General features: G+C 42.2%; 1 protein-coding gene across 2 annotated transcripts in view; it reads right to left on the minus strand.

Moving 5' to 3' along the window:
• Positions 1 to 711: 711 nt before the first annotated feature.
• The window catches only part of LOC106571433 (inositol-trisphosphate 3-kinase B), a 58,799-nt gene continuing 38,881 nt past the window's right edge, over positions 712 to 20,629 (minus strand). The window contains exons 3-8 of one of the 2 annotated variants that reach the window (XM_014144523.2): positions 16,038 to 16,137; positions 15,434 to 15,647; positions 14,031 to 14,235; positions 11,712 to 11,813; positions 7,369 to 7,440; positions 712 to 4,499 (exon numbers count right to left, since the gene is read on the minus strand). In XM_014144523.2, coding sequence (XP_013999998.1) covers positions 4,278 to 4,499; positions 7,369 to 7,440; positions 11,712 to 11,813; positions 14,031 to 14,235; positions 15,434 to 15,647; positions 16,038 to 16,137 — 915 coding nt within the window. In that variant the 3' untranslated portion in view covers positions 712 to 4,277. The remainder of the gene's footprint in view (positions 4,500 to 7,368; positions 7,441 to 11,711; positions 11,814 to 14,030; positions 14,236 to 15,433; positions 15,648 to 16,037; positions 16,138 to 20,629) is intronic. The other variant, XM_045695722.1, reaches the window with a different exon arrangement.

Genomic DNA, 20,629 nt, shown 5'->3' on the forward strand with positions numbered 1-20,629 from the left:
CAATGCCATGTTGAAAATGACCCTTGTAATGAGCTGATGACTAAGAGGAGACATAAATAGACAAACATGATTAATAAACAAACCCCATACAGCACCAGCAAATTATGTATTTGTCTTTACATGTCAAGTGGCACATTCATATATGGCTAATTATGACCTTCCTCATCTAGGGTTGGGGTTCTTCTAAATGTGTTGATGCTTGATTGTTGTCGTGTTTCCAGGTGCTGGTGGCTCCTTGCCTATCAGTTGTCACGTGAACAGTTGGTGTGAGTGTTTACTCTCTGATCATAATCATGTTCTGGTAAAAACAACACTTCCTAGAACAGGTATATTCTTAGACAATACCCCATGTAGCGAAGAGGCCTAGGGTTGGGATGATGTACTTCTCCTCTCTACGGGGAGCTCTGAAAGCATTCTGCCATGTACCTCCTTAGACTTACCTGATCTGATTCCAAGTCGTATGTAGGCTACATCTCCCTGTGCTTGTGAGATCTGGTTGGTCTAATGTCTATACATGCTCTGAAAATAGGTCAAGCAGAACAGGGAGATGAGGGAGACAGGGAGAGATTAGTCTCATATGACATGATGTAAAAATTATGAGCAGAATGTGTGAAATGTGCTTGACAAGAAGTCCATGTGGAATAGACCTGTGTCGTTACCGTAGCAGAGAGCACGTTGTACATTAAAATAAAAGGCACACACACGGTAGCGTTTAAGCCATTGTTCAAATTTACTACAGTAAAAATTGTACAGTCAAGCATATTTTTGCTTGCAGTATTGACATGATGGCATGATTTACATAAGCAGATTCATGGGGTGACAGCACAATGACCTGACGACCGAGGGGTGGGGTTTGTTCCACAACTCCCTGTAAATTCCATTTCATTCAATAAACATTCCAGGTCAGTCTTTGAATTCGGAGATAATTCAATATTATCACCAACAATTCCCACATTCCAATTCGAATTCAATTTCCTCAGGCTTTCAGATCATGTCACTGTTCAGACAGCCTAGCTATACTGGAAATATAGAAATATAAGTTGAAATTATTTCAAACAAATCCTGCAGTCAATGTTTGATACTATGTGCATTAATTCAATTTACTAGGAAATGTACCAATATTGAATTCCAATGCCAATTCAATTTAAATTCAAACAGTCCAAACAATATCATTTCAATTCAATTACAATTCCATAACTTGAAGATAGTTGAATTAAATGTAACTCTCCACTTCATGAGCGAATTAAAGAATTCCGAATTAAATTTGAATGAACCCCAACGCTGCAGAGGATCTCAGGCGCAATGTCCCCACAGTGTCACAGCACAAGACTTGGAGAGGAAGGACTCAATCATGTCAACCTGGACCAGGGATGACAGATGAGGTTGCTATGGCAATCTCCATGTCAACCACTCTGTGGCCAGCGTAGCCCAAAACCAGGTCTACAGATCATAGGTGTCACAAGGCACAAAAGTACGCCTGGAAGAGTGCACAGAACACAGACTTCTTGTTCATCTCTCAAACATACAGTATTATTTACACATTGTAAGAAGCAGTGAGTCAGGCCTATGTTACAGTGACCTACTAAATGATTATATCATGACTGACTTTCAACAAAAATGAAAACACATGCATTAGTGTTCTTGTGCAAATGTCACAAAGAAATAAATATGGTCATGGGTATATCATTCTAAGAGACTTCACAAAAAACGACAAGCACGACGACAGAGGAGGGATTTGAAAGAATCTACTGAAGAAATATTGAAGTAAGAGAATAAAGGCAACATATTAAAATCAATGTCACAATGTGTTTCTGTAAAATGCACCCATGTCATTTGTTTTATGCTGCTCAATGTAATACAATTCATTAACAGCAGAGGACACTCTACTCTTTATTTCTGTCCTTTCTGGTCCAGTGCAACGGGCCTATAGTCTCACTCTCCTGCATATGTACCACAATCCTGTACATCACATTAGATTTAGATTCAGAGAGTGTATTAGTCACATGCACAGGGTTGCAGATGTAAATGCAGGGTACAGTGAACATCCTTAAGCTCCAAGCTCCAACAGTGCAGGCCATTAATATCAAGTCATACTTTAACATACCAAACTGTATTTATTTCGAAAGGTTTCAGGTTGATAACCCTGATGCAAAGGTAAAGTAGTTCAACGGCACTCAAAGACAGGACAAGTAAAGCACAACGTTTTACACCTTGGCTATTGGTCAAAACTATTGGTCCAGTTTGTCCTGCTAGAATCAACTGCCTCAAGCTCCACCCATTAAAGGCCTTGGAGAAGTGAGCGGTTTCTTTAGGATATGATGTTTGCAGTCCTAACACACCACACCCCTCTCAGTTCCTTAGATAAAGGTGAGAGAGCAGTCATTTCAAAACAAGGCCAACCTCACCTCACTCTCATAACTAGGACTATTGTATGTAATATGGCTATTAGAGGTGAATGACTATTAAACCCTGAAGTAAACATTTAAAAAAGGGTATTAACGCCCATAAAAAAACCTCCCATACCATGCAAGTTACTCTTTCTATGGTCAATGTCATGCGCGTGTGATCCGACTGTGATCAAAAACATGACTCAATGCTAATTGAATCCAAACAGACAATGATGACAATGTTGACCTGTTAAATGCCTATCTCTCTGTCTGTAGACTTAATAAATAGACAGTAGACAGACAACACCCCATTCGTTTTGTTTGCCACCTCAGGATATTTGGGTATCAGGCAGGAATGGTATATATATGACTGTCAAATTGCCATGCAAACAGCAATCACCATCTGTCTTGTGCACAATAACAGGATCCTAGGAAAACAGGATAGGGTGGGTTCCTTCTAAGAACAGTGGTTATTATGGGTGGACAGTGGTAGACGATATACATTAATGACGGAGTCACAGGTGACGTCATCTCTGACTAATGGAATCATTAAAATAAGAGAATAAAACCTGGGCTCTGTTTCCCAAAAGCATGTTAAGACTAAGTTCATCTTAGAACCATAGGGTCCTAGCATGCTAGCAGATACCCATAGACTTTTGAGTCATTGCGCTAACGCTAGCTAGCATTGACTCGCAAAACTACCTCTAACTTCCTTCATACTGGACACAAAAATAGTATCCCCTAGTTGATCTGACTCTGGGGAAGTAGATAAAGGGCCTCACTGCCAAGATCCTGAAGTATCCCTTTAAGATGCTTTTGGGAAACCGGGCCCTGGACTTTTTATGTCTGCTGAAAGGCTGAGGCACTTGGCATATTTAGAATGCAAACTCATTCTCACTTGGTTAAGGGTCATTTCCTGTTAGTCGCCCACTCCCACTGCTTCATGTACATTGACCTTTGAACTGACAGTCACTCCTCAATGGTTTGGATTACAGGAATGTCAACATTAGCCTTAATAAAATAGGTTATAATTACATATCGGAGTGCATTAACTTATGCCACCTTCTCTACTTTCCCTCCAAAGGCACTGGAATGAATATAGGCACATCACATACTCTCAAGTACACTATTACATAATGAGGTACAAATGAATAATAAACATTGGAGAATTCAGCAAGGGAATATTACAAATAGTATTACAAATATTACAACTGAATGCATTCTACTGAAATGTGTCTTCTGCATTTAACCCAACCCCTCTGAATCAGAGATGTGCAGAGGGCTGCCTTAATCGACATCCACGGTGCCCGGGGAACAGTGGGTTAACTGCCTTGCTGAGAACAACACATTTTTACATGCTCAGCGCGGGGATTCGATCCAGCAACCGCCCAACGCTCCTACCCGCCAGGCTACCTGACCCTGGACATTTTTCTGTAAATCTTAAATTGTATATAAATGTATAAACACAGGAAGTGCCACAATTCTGAATCCAACTATTTCAAATGTTTGGCTTTTACCACAAGGCCATGCACCATAGAAGTTGTAACTGCAGTGATACACACTGTTAGCTAACACTAAAATATATTTTTTAACTGTTATAAAACAAAACAAACTCAAATCTCAAGAAGGGTTGTCATGGGCTAGTTGCAGAGAAAGAACCTAACCTAACCCATGGGCTCATCAGAACAGAAACACACTATACAGCAGTATGTACAGAACCTACAAGTTTACACAAAACACTTGTGTGGTTACAGTTTGATATCTGGGGCCAGGGGAGAAGGGGAATAAGGGAGGGAGGGGTAGCTTTTTGGGGACATCAGAGGCGTCATTGTAGTGCGAGGTGGTGGTCCTGTTGGGGTTAAGATTGAGTTGAGGGGGGACAGTCCCTTTTTAGAGTGAGTCTGGCTTTGGGGTCACCACCATGTGGGTGAGAATGTCTATGAGGTGGTCCAGGCCATAGAGGTAGCCATCCTCACGGTTGCCCTCCTCCCAGGTGGCCCTGTGACTCAGGACCTGTCCTTTAGGCAGAGGGGTGGTCTTCCCAAAGTCTATCATCCACACCTTGGCCTGCTCACGCTTGTCATGGATGAACAGCAGTGAGCTGCCAATCACCTGGGGAAGGAGAGAGGGATCCATCTTAGTCCTCAAAACACAGACCAAAACAAAAAAATCTGTTTACAATAGGCTAGGACAGAAAGTTTCAAATAGAGTTGGAATGTGTATATATGGTAGCCATTTTAATAATAATAGTAACTTATTACGTTTATACAGTGCCTTGCAAAAGTATTTACCCTCCTTGGCGTTTTTCCTATTTTGTTGCATTACAACCTGTAATTTAAATTGATTTTTATTTGGATTTCATGTCATGGACATACACAAAATAGTCCAAATTGGTGAAGTGAAATGAAAAAAATAACTTGTTAAAAAAATAAAAAAAAAAAAAACGGAAAAGTGGTGTGTGCATATGTATTCACCCCCTTTGCTATGAAGCCCCTAAATAAGATCTGGTACAACCAATTACCTTCAGAAGTCACATAATTAAATTAAATAAAGTCCACCTGTGTGCAATCTAAGTGTCACATGATCTGTTACATGATCTCAGTATATATACACTTGTTCTGAAAGGCCCCAGAGTCTGCAACACCACTAAGCAAGGGGTACCACCAAGCAAGTGGGACCATGAAGACCAAGGAGTTCTCCAAACAGGTCAGGGATAAAGTTGTGGAGAAGTACAGATCAGGGTGGGTTATAAAAAAATATCAGAAACTTTGAACATCCCACGGATCACCTTTAAATCCATTATTAAAAAATTGAAAGAATATGGCACCACAACAAACCTGCCAAGAGAGGGCCGCCCACCAAAACTCACGGACCAGGCAAGAAGGGCATTAATCAGAGAGGCAACAAAGAGACCAAAGATAACCCTGAAGGAGCTGCAAAACTCCACAGCGGAGATTGGAGTATCTGTCCATAGGACCACTTTAAGCCATACACCACAGAACTGGGCATTACAGAAGAGTGGCCAGAAAAAAAGCCATTGCTTAAAGAAAAAAATAAGCAAACACGTTTGGTGTTCATCAAAAGGCATGTGGGAGACTCCCAAAACATATGGAAGAAGGTACTCTGGTCAGATGAGACTAAAATGTAGCTTTTTAGCCATCAAGGAAAAAGCTATGTCTGGCACAAACCCAATACCTCTCATCCCCCCGAGAACAACATCCCCACAGGGAAGCATGGTGGTGGCGGCATCATGCTGTGGGGATGTTTTTCATCGGCAGGTACTGGGAAACTGGTTAGAATTGAAGGAATGATAGATGGCGCTAAATACAGGGAAATTCTTGAGGGAAACCTGTTTCAGTCTTCCAGAGATTTGAGACTGGCACCGAGGTTCACCTTCCAGCAGGACAATGACCCTAAGCATACTGCTAAAGCAACACTCGAGTAGTTTAAGGGGAAACATTTAAATGTCTTGGAATGGCCTAGTCAAAGCCCAGTCCTTAATCCAATTGAGAATCTGTGGTATGACTTAAAGATTGCTGTACACCAGCAGAACCCATCCAACTTGAAGGAGCTGGAGCAGTTTTGCCTTGAAGAATGGGCAAAAATCCCAGTGACTAGATGTGCCAAGCTTATAGGGACATATCCCAAGAGACTTGCAGCTGTAATTGCTGCAAAAGGTGGCTCTACAAAGTATTGACTTTGGGGGGGGTGAATAGTTATGCACACTCAAGTTTTCAATTTTTTTGTCTTATTTCTTGTTTGTTTCACAATAAAAAATATTTAGCATCTTGAAAGTGGTAGGCATGTTGCATAAATGAAACAAGACAAACCCCTCAAAAATCTATTTTAATTCCAAGTTGTAAGGCAACAAAAATTGAAAAATGCCAAGGGGGTGAATACTTTCGCAAGGCACTGTAATAGCGCTTTTCATTGAATCTCAAAGCGCTTAATTCTTTTTTTTAACCTTTATTTAAATAGGCAAACAAGTTAAGAACAAATTCTTATTTACAATGACAGCCTACCCCGGCCAAACCTGGACCAATTGTGCGCCACCCTATGGGACTTCCAATCACAGCCAGATGTGATACAGCCTGGATTTGAACCAGTGACTGTAGTGATGCCTCTTGTACTGAGATGCAGTGCCTTAGACTGCTGCGCCACTCGGGAGCCCAAAAATAAATGTAAGAATAAAGTCGGAGAAGCCTAATGAAGCATATCCTGTTAAATATGGTCTATAATCGCCATATATAATCACGTTAAGTATGTTATCTGCACCGAGTAAGTAACTGCCCATTAAATCAACATTCTTCAAGCACCCCTCTTATTACTGTAAAGGTCAATCATGATTCAGCTGTATTTCACTACTGTATGTACATAGTTAATTTACTGTTACACTTTATCTTCTGACTTAGAAGATCAGATACATGTTTGATCAAATAGTTCTATGCTTTCTGTAGTTAGGTGACGGGGAAAATACTATTGTATGTTACAGGTGTGTCTCACTACAGTATGTCTGGAGAGATGGTTGATGTAAATGGGATTCCAAATAATCGTATTAATCAGCTATTCCTGAGTTTACGTAAAATGTCACTATAAAGACCCACTGACGTCAAATACAGTAGGCATATATGAGGGATGAACAGACACACCCTGTACCTAATGTACACACCCTGTATTTGACTCCACCTAAGCAGCAGGACATAGGTTATTCCAGAGAGTTTTGTTCTAGGGCCTGTGTCTCAACCTTTCCTCTGAAACGCCACAGCACCTTCAGGAGCCTGACTACGCTTCCTGTTTAGAATAACAATGTCCTGTAATTGGTTGGTGTTTGTGTGGATGCCATTGTTCATGGGTTTCCACTGCACAGATTGTAGCCTCCTGTATCAGTTGAGTGGTATATGGGCGGATCTCAAATGCTTCCATTTCGGTAAATGTTACAACTCAAAAATACCAGCGGAGGACAAAAAATAGATTTGTTTACCTCGTGGGTCTTGAAGAAGGTTGATATTTCCAGAGTGTCCCTAATGTCCTTCAGTCGGTGCAGATAACAGTTCTGAAAACAGACAGATGAGAGCACAAAATGTATTATTAAAACTACCCAGGGTGACGTGGGAAAATCTGAGTTGAAAAGCTTTCAGTATTTCTCAAATTTTAAGGACACAGAAAAAAACGAACTAAACTATTATTATACTGGACACCGGATATATACTGATAAACTCAACATGTAAAGTGTTGGTCCCATGTTTCATGAGCTGAAATAAAACGATCCCAGAAATGTTCCATACGCACAAAAAGCTTATTTCTCTCAAATGTTGTGCACAAATTAGTTTACATCCCTGTTAGTGAGCATTTCTCCTTTGCCAAGATAATCCATCCACCTGACAGGTGTGGCATATCATGAAGCTGATTAAACAGCATGATCATTACACAGGTGCACATTGTGCTGGGGACATTAAAATGTGCAATTTTGTCACACAACAATACCACATATGTTTTGAGGGGAGCATGCAATTGGAATGCTGACTGCAGCAATATCCACCAGAACTGTTGCCAGAGAATTTAATGTGCATTTCTCTACCAACGTAATTTTAGAGAATTTGGCAGTATGTCCAACCGGCCTCACAACCGCTGACCACGCGTAACCACGCCACCCCAGGACCTCCACATCTGGCTTCTGAGACCATCTGGATCATCTACGACCAGCCACCCAGATGGCTGATGAAATTGTGGGTTTGCACAACCAAGGAATTTCTGCATAAACAGTCAAAAACCGTCTCAGGGAAGCTCATCTGCGTGCTCGTCGTCCTCACCAGGGTCTTGACATGACTGCAGTTCGGCGTTGTAACCAACTTCAGTGGGCAAATGCTCACCTTCAATGACCACTGGCATGCTGGAGAAGAGTGCCCTTCACAGATGAATCCCAGTTCAATAGTACCAGGCAGATGGCAGACAGCATGTATGGCAGAGTGCCCCATGGTGAACACAGATGAATCCCAGTTCAACTATACCGGGCAGATGGCAGACAGCATGTATGGCAGAGTGCCCCATGGTGAACAGAGTGCCCCATGGTGAACACAGATGAATCCTAGTTCAACTGTACCGGGCAGATGGCAGACAGCATGTATGGCAGAGTGCCCCATGGTGAACAGAGTGCCCCATGGTGGCAGTGGGGTTACGGTATGGGCAGGCAAAAGCTACAGACAATGAACATAATTGCATTTTATTGATGGCAATTTGAATGCACAGCGAGACCATGACGAGATCCTTAGGCCCATTGTCGTGCTATTCATCCTTCACCATCACCTCATGTTTCAGCATGATAATGCGCGGCCCCATGTCACAAGGATCTGTACACAATTCCTCAAAGCTGAAAATGTCCCAGTTCTTCCATGACCTGCATACTCAGCAGACATGTCACCCAGTGAGCATGTTTCGGATGCTCTCGATCGATGTGTACGACAGCGTGTCCCAGTTCCCGCCAATATCCAGCAACTTCACACAGCCATTGAAGAGGAGTGGGACAACATTCCACAGGCCATAATCAACAGCCTAATCAATCCCTATGCGAAGGAGATGTGCTGCACTGCATAAGGCAAATGGTGGTCACACCAGATACTGACTGGTTTTCTGATCCATGCCCTTAACTTTTTTTGAAGGTTTCTGTGACCAACAGATGCATATCTGTATTCCCAGTCATGTGAAATCCATAGATTAGGGCCTCATGAATTTATTTCAATTGGCTGATTTCCTTTTATGAACTGTAACTCAGTAAAATCTTTGAAATTGTTGCATGTTGCGTTTATATTTTTGTTCAGTGTACTTACTTTTTTCCCGATAGAAAAAACAGCATTCTCCATGCACTGTAATTTATAAATGGATAAGAGCTAGGTAAATGAGTAATCCATTTGGATAAGGGGATTGTAAATACAAATAACAATTGTTCCCTATGTTTCGATTTATGTACATTTTAGCAGACGCTCTTATCCAGAGCGACTTACAAGAGAAATTAGGGTTAAGTACTGTACCTCCCTCAAGGGCACATCAGCATATTTTTCAGACAGACTGCACGGGATTCAAACCAGCAACTTTCCGGTTACAGGTCCAACACACTTAACCGCTAGGCTACCTGCTGACCTTATCATTTCTGGAGACGAATGTGAAACCAGCCATATGGAATCAAACTGAAAATCATATCATCATGACATGTATTGCGGCCCCTTTTCCACAGTGAAATTGTAACAGTCATCGTATGAAGTGGACCAAGGCGCAGCGGGTTGAGTGCTCATTTTAACATTTATTTGAACACAGAAAAAACAAAGCAAGAAAACGAACGCACAGTAATGCACCTACACACAGCTATGCAAAAACAACTTCCCACAAACCACAGGTGAAAAAAGGGCTACCTAAGTATGACTCCCAATCAGCAACAACGATGTACAGCTGTTCCTGATTGAGAGCCATACCAGGCCAACAAAGAAATACACAACCTAGAAAATCATAGAAATACAAAACCAGAACAATACCCAAAAACCCCGGAACACATAAAACAAACACCCCTCTTACATAAGAACATATCCCAACAAACCCCGAACCACATAAAACAAACACCCCCTGCCACGTCCTGACCAAACTACAATAACAAATAACCCCTTTACTGGTCAGGACGTGACAGAAATAGGCTATAAATAGCTGTGCCATTGTTCCGAATTTGTATTGTGTGCCTTCATAATTTGCGTGGATGAAATTTGGACACCCAAGCCATAGGCTTCTTTAGGGCTGAACCTGCCGAGCTGATGTATGCGCTTTAGAATGTTTTAATTATAGCCTATGCCCAGGCTTTCCTCTCTTCTTTTTTACAATTTCCATCATGTTAAATATTAGCCACTATCGGAGGCCACTATCAGTAATACCAACATACATTTACAACTGTCACTTCAGTGTAAGTTTCCTTCAATTTGTACAGTAGTTTACATTTTGCTTCAATCCATTCCACAAATCTATTCCATTCCATGTGTTACACCTTCCATTATTTCATGGGTTGAACTTGAATCTGAGAACAGGATGAATCAAACCACTGTATTTTTTATTCATCAATATATGTTGTGCTTAAAGGCTCTCCAAACCATTTTCCTAACCCTAAAATGTGCCTAAATAATCTACAAGAGCACAGTCTTTTTTTATTTACCAGTTGGTGCTGAAACGGAGACGAAGATGCATAGATGGCATTCTTTCTTTGATCCCAATTTTCTGAACTTGTTCTCTCAATGTATTCTAGTCTGTGGACAAAAGTCCAATTAAAGGTAAACAGTATTTAAAGGGATGGCTTAAGATAAATGTACTGAAATCCCTGTTGAATGAAACTCCACGAGAAAATCTATTGGCCAGCAAGTGGGAGGGTTTTCAGCAGTTGAATGACATTTATTCAGCGCGTGCAAGTGAACCACACCTGCAAAGCACATTACGAACCTGCATAAGGTAAGTCTGAATACCAACTACTGAGAACTGCGTAGGAAAGCCGTGCGTAAGAAAGGCGTAATTACCTATGTTGGAATCGGCCCCCATAGCCTAGTTGATTTGATTATGTTTAAAAGTTGAAATGGTGCTGGATGCAGTGCTCACGTGTTGTAGCTCTCTGTGGTTCTAAATCAGTAGCTGTTTAGTAAACTGTTGGAAACATTAACTTGATTGACCATGTTGTAGGTCAATAGTAATATGTAATAGTAGTTTTTTCCTGGCTTGGCTTCCACAGTGATTTTACCCACGCACCGCTACTGGATTCCTAGGACCTTTTCTGAGACGCTTTGTGGATACAGGCCCTGTATTCATTACAGAACATTACCCATAAACAGACCATTCTATGAATTATGATAGTGCAAAACCCTATGGGACAACAGCTCAGCTCAGCTCAGTAGCGAGAGATGAAGACCACACATGAGTGACAGTTAAGTACACAACAGTAGGGCCAAGGCCCACCACACAGTGACAGATACAGTGTGTTTGGCTTGGCTTGCCCGCCTTGGCTTGGGCCTAGTGGTGCTAGATAAACACATGACAAACCAATGTGGAATGGAATGGAGGACATCTTGTTTGAGTGTTTAATTTCCCTGCTCTGTTTCCAGGACCCCGGGAGACCTAAATCACACACAGCCGTCCCGGCTATGACCTCACTTCCTGGGCCATTAGAGAGGTGGAAGTCCTTGGGAGTTCCCTCCAGGGGCCATTTGACCATGGGGCAGGGAGAGGTCTGCCGCAGCAATAGTGGGCTCCGGCTCACACACAAACACACCCCGAAAGAATCACAGAGACACATGCACAAACACTCACCAGGATGTTCTGGTTTCCTTTGACAAAGTCGTTGAATGCCTCTGTCACTTGCTCCATGCTCCTGGTCTTTTTAAAGTCTCTGTTTACCGTCCCGTCTTCCTTCTGCACAGACGAAGGAAAGAAAGGCAGGATGGGGCCTCCAACAATTACATGACGTCTGAGGTCCCCCGTATACATGTGACACACACTGCTAGCTTGATACAAATGGCCTCTGTCATTCAAGGGGAGGTTAAAGAACTTCAGGAGTCAGACCCATACCGTGGCATCAGCAAGCTTCAGTTAGGCTGGCGGCTAGCGAAAGTCAGCTAGGCAAACCGAACGAGTGTGCTCGCATACTCCCTTAAAAGAATAAGAGGCAATAGTTTGTTCATTTTGAGAAGCCGTAGCCAGTATACGCTTCCTCAAAATAGTCAGAATTCATCTAAGATAACTAAAGAAATCGCTCATTCATTTTGACGTTTTTGCCGAGGAGATCTTATTTTATATCTACTGTAACTGAGATGTTTGGTGCAGTATTTCTAACTGAAAAAATGTGCATGAAAACGAGTCCTCTCTCGTTAAATGACAACAAAGACTTTATTGAAGAATCCCTACTGTTGACCAATCACCAACGAAGGGGCGTCGACTTCGGCTTGACTCCAGAAAATTAATTGTGAAAAAAACCTCACCGAAGTCTAAAACGTCACAAAATGTCATCATAATATACTGTATGCACAAAGTCATCCAAACAGTTTCGGCTGGGTAGCATGCCTTTATGCCTACTACTCAGTACTATACTATACTATTATGCATAGCCATTTCTTTAAGCAGCAAAACCCTGCTGAAAGAGGTGACTAAAACAGGAAAATGGCCCAACGTTTTGCATCATCTAAGACAGGAGGACGTGTCTCCACACACTTAATGTGCTCATATTCTAACTCTACCACAGCACTGTGCTCTACTGTCTCCGTAGAAATGCAGGCAGACAATAATATGGGCATTGAGCTGGGGCCCAACAGACACAACAGCAGCTGTGTGCTCTCTAAAAACTCACAGAACCTTTTGATTCTACACAGTCTCCGAGGGCAACCCCTGGTGTCATGACAACAGAGAGAGCCATCAAAGCTCTGCGGGCCGTGGCCATCTATGGACATGGCTGGAGTCAGGAAAGAGAGACAGAGGAGTGAAAACTCCGGACAGCCCTGTTGCTGCCACTGCTCCCTATGCTGCCAGTCCATTCTGAACTTTTCATCCTGCACATCTGTCTTAAGCCCTCGAGAGTCAAATCTCAGGGCCTCATTAGAGGAGACAGATTCTGGAAGATGGTGTTACGGCCCAAACATAGCCAGGACGTCTCCCTCTTGGCTTTAGGAGGAATTAGACCCATGTAATCTAATTGCCTAGGAAGAATATGTTGCAGATATGCTCTTTTTGTTGTTGCACCCAGCTTTCTCCGAATAGGATTATTAGTGTGCTTAGCTTTACTAAGGCAGAATCACATGATCAGGCTGTCTGTCAGTCAGTCTGTCTGTCTGTGTGCTGCTGCAGTGAATCTATTAGTTTCAGCTTGAAGGAGACTGATGGTGTGTAGGAGCAAATGGGATGTGTCAGCAACTGAAGTTACTGTCAATAGAGGTGTCACAAGCAGGCCCTATGTGTGACAAAAACACGCAACACACTCTATACACACTGACACAAAATAGAGGGTATTCTTTCCTGTTGGCCCTGGCAACCCTCAGTATGAAGAATGCTATTAAGGGGCGACTGCAGGGTATGTCTGTACACAAACCAAGCAGGACCATGGAATTACACTCTCGGTTTCACATTATTACTGTTTTAATTTTTATAATATCAACTAGTAACTATTGAGTGTACAGACTGACAGATGGAGTATTTGGTCACCTTTCCTATAGTGTTTACTTCTTCCAATAATGGACTGTTAAATTAGTTTTACAGAGTATGACTTTATGTCACAATGCATCACTCCACTGCAGGGATAGGCAACTAGATTCAGCCAAGGGACCATTTTTGTTAGAGTGGATGGTCGGGGGGCCGGAACATAATTATAATAATTTGTACTCTGCTAAATTTACCACAACTAAGCCCAAATGTTTGTTTTTGTATTTGAAACTTTGATTACATTGAGACATGCTCATATACGTCTCGTTTTTATTCATGGCAATACCTGGGAACAGATTTCCTTCATTAAACCGATTTTTTTGCTGAATTCCTGGTGATTTTATAGTCATTTTTTACCCCCCCCCCAAAAAAAAAACACACTCCTGTTGCCGACCCCTGCTCTACCGTATATCCCAGTGCATGATCTGTCCCGTGGCTTACCTTGATGCCCTCGATGCGGAAGCCCAGGGTAGCGGTGGAGCTGATGGTCTCTCTCCACTGCATGTAGCGAGGCTTGGTGACCGCCTGCTGCTCCTGCTCCTCGGGGGTGGGCGCCAGGGGTTCCACCTCCACCATCTTCTGGTACATGTCCTTCCTCAGACTGGAATTCTTACGGGCCTTGGTCAGCTCCTCCTCCAGGTACGTCCTTTGGTGGATAGAGAAGCTACATCTGTTTGGTACTGACTTTGTTGAATGAGATTTTATGTTGTAACCAGTCCAGCAACCAAATTCATTTCCTTTTATGAGCCAATATAAAGGATAATTTGACTCTACTTCTTAGAATACAATCATTGTACAATATATTGTGCAAACATTGTGCAATACAATAATGATCATTCAGATCTTGTTTGACTAAGTCGTTGAGTGATCATGCCCCAGGGGACAACATGTGAATGAAGAAGAGAAACTGTTTTCTTTCACATAATAATTATACTGTAGAATTATTATTGCAGTGAAGACGGGAGGAGGGGTTCCCTTCTCTTCAGTTCATCCCTGAATAAGGGATTGTCTTAACCTTTCCTAGATTCAAATGCATTCTTCCTGCAGTAGCCAGCTACCTCAAGAACAGGCCAGGCTTCAGTCTGTTAGCACTGCACAAAATTGTTGTGTTTGGAGGGGCTGGTTTATCATTTCCTAACATCCCGGCCATTCCAGAGAAGGCTCACACAACCAAAGTTGTGCTAGTGAGGAAAGGAGATGAGAGGAGAGGGATATAGCAGGGAGAGTGATGAAGGCCACAGGGCAACAAAGCTATTCATCACAGCAGTAGAGTATAGGATACTGTAGCAAAACAGGCCTGACCTGTTACCACCCAGTTCAAAGTGCCTCAGAAGAGTCTCCAATATTTCACTGGTCAGTAATAACTTTGCAAAGTGGCTCGGTATACCCATATCTGGTATACATCTGATGTAAACTTAACAAGGGAGATTTTGACAACTGTACACGTACAGTATGTGGAGTTTGGCAGCCCAATAATGAACCCAAAGGAATGGAAGTTGTTTCCCAATACTTTCCCCACAGGCTGATTTAAGTCATGGTGTGTCTGAGAAGGGCCAGCTGGCTACAGTACATTTCTTCTCTCTAGGGGAGTGTGATGGTCACTCTTAGACCTTACGCCTAATGGATGTCTGCCTGATTGAATATTGGACCTTATCCTAACCTGTCAAAATGGAACATAGAGATCTGAGAGCTACAATGATGTCCAACACTGATCTAAGGTCTATTTTCATTCACCCCAAAAGGTTTAGATTAGGATATCCAGAGGGTAAACTGAGATATGTGCCTATGTGTAACTTCAACACAGAGATGCACCTGCCTATAAAGGTTCGTCAACCCACACTCACCTGACACCCATCTTGCAGTCCATGACGCAGGGCAGGTCGAACTCAGAGAGCAGATCATCCATCTGGTTGTACTTCTCCCCATCCTTCTCCACGTCTCCGTGGTAGGCCGGTACGTAGGGACGCAGCACGTCTTTCATCAGCCAATCCAAGCAGCGCTGCTCACAGTCACAGTGCTTCTTCAGGATACGCCCGTTAGCCCCTGCCTTGAAACTGCCTGAGTGGAACCAAAACATGCAATAAAAACATTAGAGGATGTTCAGTGTTCACAGTAGGCCTGCTTTACTTTGTTTTGTCCTGTTGCTAAAGAAAAGGTCGTATCTGATTCTGAATGGACCATTCCATTTCAGATAGCCTAGCTACAGTATATACAAATAGGATGAAGCTCTTAGTTATGCCCTAGTACTTAGCCTTTGAATATATGATTTGCAAGTACATCCCAACACTTAGCCCGAGACAAGATTTGAATTCCAAACACACTGGCCATTGGCCACTGTATCGTATCCAATCCAGCCAGGAGAAGGAGAGCGGAACACAGAACACACATTCCTTCCATTGCCTTATCCCAGAATCCCCACATTCCAGAGGCAGCGTTGTCAAGGCCTACCTGCATGACCCGCCAGCTGGATCCAAGGGTACTTCTTCTTGAAAGACATGACGAATGGAGACCAGTGGACAATGTTCTTGATCTTCTTCCATGACTTGTGCTGTATGGATGACAAACAGAGGACGCTTCAAGTAAACCTACTGTGCGTTGTGTTCCTCGCACAATCCTCGTCTGTTTTCATTACAAGCACTGTAGTATTACAAGAGAGGAAAAACACAGAACAACGCTCTATTGTGTGTGGACGGCATTGTTACTTTATTACATTTAGAATACAGCCCACCACACATTAACATTTGACTCCTTTTGTTGTCATTCATTGATGTAGTTGAGTGTATTATTTAGCAGTTTATGGTCCAAATAGGGATTTCTCTCACAGAAGGCAGTCACAGAGTCAGTCACACATCTTAACCAATATTAGCATACACCACAGAATTATTACAGACCACAGCAAACAACAACACAAAGTAGAAACAGCAACAAAAAGTAGAAACAGCAACAACAAAAACATAATTTGCATACATAAGACATCCAGTGTCTGCAATTGTTTACACTAGAGTACAAATGCTTTCCCATTTGAAATAAATTAAACTATTTGTGGCTGTAGGAAAAAGTGATAATACCAGTTATTTCAGTATAACTCAGAAAATGGTATAATATACTTCCTCCAACCCAGCTCATAATAACAGTCTGAAGTCTGAAGTGAGTATTCAGCTCATTGATTGGGGATAAGAGCTTATTTAGTTGCTCTTGCTGCTCTAACACAAAACAACCCAATTTGGATTCTTTGGTAACCCAGTGCTGGGTAAATATTGGACAGGACACACGCTGGGTTATTTTGACCCAGCCAGTTGGGTGGCGTGAATAACCCAACATGTTGGGTTGTTGGGATTACCCAAACATGGGTTAATTTAATCATCAATTGGGTAATTTTATTTTCATGCTGCTGGGTTGATCTAGCAGCTGGGTCTTTTTTAATGTAATCCTCAGGTTATTTTCAGGAGGAGTGGCTTATTGGAGGTGTGGATTTCAGATAGATCTTATTGGCCACCTGTGAGAGTCATGTTAACTTTACAGTTGAAATGTTTGTTTTTTGGTGCATTTTACACATTCTTCTAGAATATACAAATTATTTATTACATATAATAATAAGGTGGTATCTATCCCAACAATGGGATTTCCATTGGCTTTTAGGGAACTGTAAGCTACAAAAATGTAAATGTTTAACCTTAACATGTGTGCAGATAAACAGCAATGACATTGACTCTCACGGGTGGCTAAAAATAACTATATGAAAGCCACGACCCTACTAAACTACGGCTCCAGTCTCCTGATCTGACTCGTTGGGTCATATCTCAATAACCCAGCACCAATAACCCAGCATCAACCACCCAAACCTACTCTTGTTAAAGAAAACAACCCAACTAAGTGACCAATGCCTGCAACCCAGCAGTCGGGTCATCCAGACAACCCAGTATTGTTTAGAGTGTTCACATAATGAGCACCTATTCATGCAGAAACATCTCCAGATGGTCAGATTCACACACCAGTCCAGTGCTGCCGATGGTTAGCTAACTGTTCTTGGTAATCTAGTACCCATCGATTTGGGCCTTAGCCTAGCACCTTTCAACAGAGAGCCTATCACCTCAGAGAAAAGGTGTTAGGTGTCTGCTGCCTTCAAATCATTAGGATGGTATCAATCTAACTAAGGGCATACGGTCAGAGCCATGGGCTAATGAGCCCCAGTTAAAACAGTTAACTTCCTTTAGAAGTCTGAAAATATTTGGCATGGGCATTCAAATCCTCAAAAAGTTCTACAGCTGCAGCATTGAGAGCATCTTGACTGGCTGCATCACCACTTGGTATGGCAACTGCTTGGCATCCGACCGCAAGGTGCTACAGAGGGTAGTGCGTACGGCCCAGTACATCACTGGGGCTGAGCTCCTTGCCATCCAGGACCTCCGTACCAGGCTGTGTTAGAGGAAGGCCCTAAGTCATAGACTGTTCTCTCAGCTACCGCACGGCAAGCGGAAAGTCTGGAACCAACAGGAATCTGAACAGCTTCTACCCCCAAGCAATAAGACTGCTAAACAGTTTAAATAGTTAACCAAATAGCTACCCGGACTATCTGCATTGACCCTTTTCACACTAACTTTTTTGACTCATCACATAAGCTGCTGCAACTGTTTACTATCAGTCACTTTATTCTACCTCAATTACCTCTTACCCCTGCACATCAACTCGGTACTGGTACCCCATGTATATAGCCAAGTTATTGTTACTAATTATCTATTTATTATTATGTGTTTTACTTTTTATTATTTCTCTATTTTCTTTCTCTCTGTAATGTTGGGAAGGACCCGTAAGTAAGCATTTCACTGTTAGTCTACACCTGTTGTTTACGAAGCACGTGACAAATAACATTTGATTTGATTTTGATTTATGTCAAGTAATGCAAGGGGAAGAAATGGCACAGCAGCCATTTTGGGAGGGGGTGTGGATGACCACACACCATAGCAGTCATCTGTCATGAATGAAAATGACATATATGGATGTTGCCAAAAAAAATATTGGTAAAAGTTGAATTAATATGGAAATGACTAAAAGTAACTCCACTACATGTAACTGTTATTCTTAAACAGATACAAATCATTAAAATCCAGACAGAAAATATTTACACAAGAAGCAACCTATTATCACACAGTCAAACTCTCATTTCATTTAGTAAGTTCACCATTCTGCCGTTCTCACTGTTAAACATCGCAGTGTTCAATACAACAGCTCTTCATAGAAAACTACAGGTGAAGAACAAATGACATAATGTGTGTTTTTTGGTTCCAGCCTAGTCGCTGTGCTCTGCTGATGGTTACACTGTGTTATTCCCTCTCACTGGACGTCCGGGAGAGAGCTCTCTTTAATTTTCTGTCTTGGCATGGCCAGTGCATTCTTCACTCCACTAGCTGCTCTCCACCATGGATGGATGTGGGGTTTCCCTTGGCCACCAACTAACCACAGCACTCTGGTCTCTCTCCCCACAAGCACCAGAGCCAGCAGGGTAATATCGTTGTTCCAAGCCTGGGAGTTCAGGGCCTCCCTCACACACACAAACACACAATAGCAAGGACAAACGCACAAACAAGAGCCGTTCTGGTAAACAGAAGTCAGTCACAAGAAACCCCTTCTCTCTCAGTGAGATGTTTAAGAGCAGTTCTTAAGAGTCAGTACCATTAAAATGTACTTAATCAGAAGTCAGATGCAGTATATGCTTGGCAATATATTTTCTCTCAGCTGAATTTGAAAAAACAATGACAAAGCAACTTCCCATACATGGAAGGATTTATATCTAGATGTGATTATAAGGTATAGGGCTATCTATGGTCAGTGGACTTCTGTTTTCAGTAACACGGTAGATTAAGTTACATTCAGACGCTCATAAAAGGCACTGGAGTTCCTCTCAGTGCTGGCTTGGTTTTTCATCACGAGACTGTGCTGCTGCTCCAGCGGTGGGGGGAGTCACTCAACTTGTTCTTCACACTACAGTGGGTGTGAGAGTGTATCAGACACACATGTAAGTGCGTGAAAACACACAGTGCTCTTTCTCTATCTCCATCTCTCTCTCTCACACACACACACACACACACCTTTCAGGTGGTGGAAACTGACTGATCTTGGGGTCAGCGGCAGAGAGGAGGCGCTCAGGGGACAAGCAGGGCCCAGCCATCAGATACAGGCCTGAGTGTGAGCTTTCCCCTTAGACCTGTTTATGTGTTTTTTAGATAGACCACGATCATAACAGCAACACAGCCACACCCTCACAGGACAAACACTAGAAATACAGCACACACAAACGCAGGCCTACAACAATACATACATCAATGACACAATTAGATGACCACATGCTTTAATGCTTTCCTGATGTTGCTTGGTCTAAAAAAGTACCGTAATTTCCGGACTATTGAGCGCACCTGAATATAAGCCACACCCACTGAATTACATTTTTTATTTTTATTTTGAACATAAATAAGTCGCACATGTCTATAAGCCGCAGGTGCCTACCGGTACATTGAAACAAATGAACTTTACACAGGCTTTAACGAAACACGGTTTGTAACAAAAATAAATAGGCTTTAACGAAACACGGCTTGTAAAAAATAATAATAATTAGCAGTAAGCTTTAGTTGTCTTTTTGCACTGAGTCAATTCCTAACGCTGCTGTTTCCAACGTCTTATCATCGACTCATTAAGACCAAGCTCCCGTGCAGCAGCTCTATTTCCTTTTCCAACAGCCAGATCAATCGCCTTCAACTTGAAAGCTGCATCATATGCATTTCTCCGTGTCTTTGCCATGATGAGGGTGACAAAATGACTACCGTAATCAGAATGATGGGAAGTTTGAGAGCACTCGATTTAATCTAAACAGTAAACAAAAAAGTTGTTTGACCTTAACCCGTTTGGCAATTTCACTGGTCTGATGAAAGCTTCATGCCGCCAAAAAAACTGAGCACGTCAGAGAATGTTTTTTTTTTTAGAAAAAAAATTGAAAGCGGGAAAAATCCATATATTAGCCACGTCATTGTTTAAGCCGCGAGGTTCAA

This window comes from Salmo salar, chromosome ssa15 (assembly GCF_905237065.1).
Source record: "Salmo salar chromosome ssa15, Ssal_v3.1, whole genome shotgun sequence".
Lineage (NCBI taxonomy): Eukaryota > Metazoa > Chordata > Actinopteri > Salmoniformes > Salmonidae > Salmo > Salmo salar.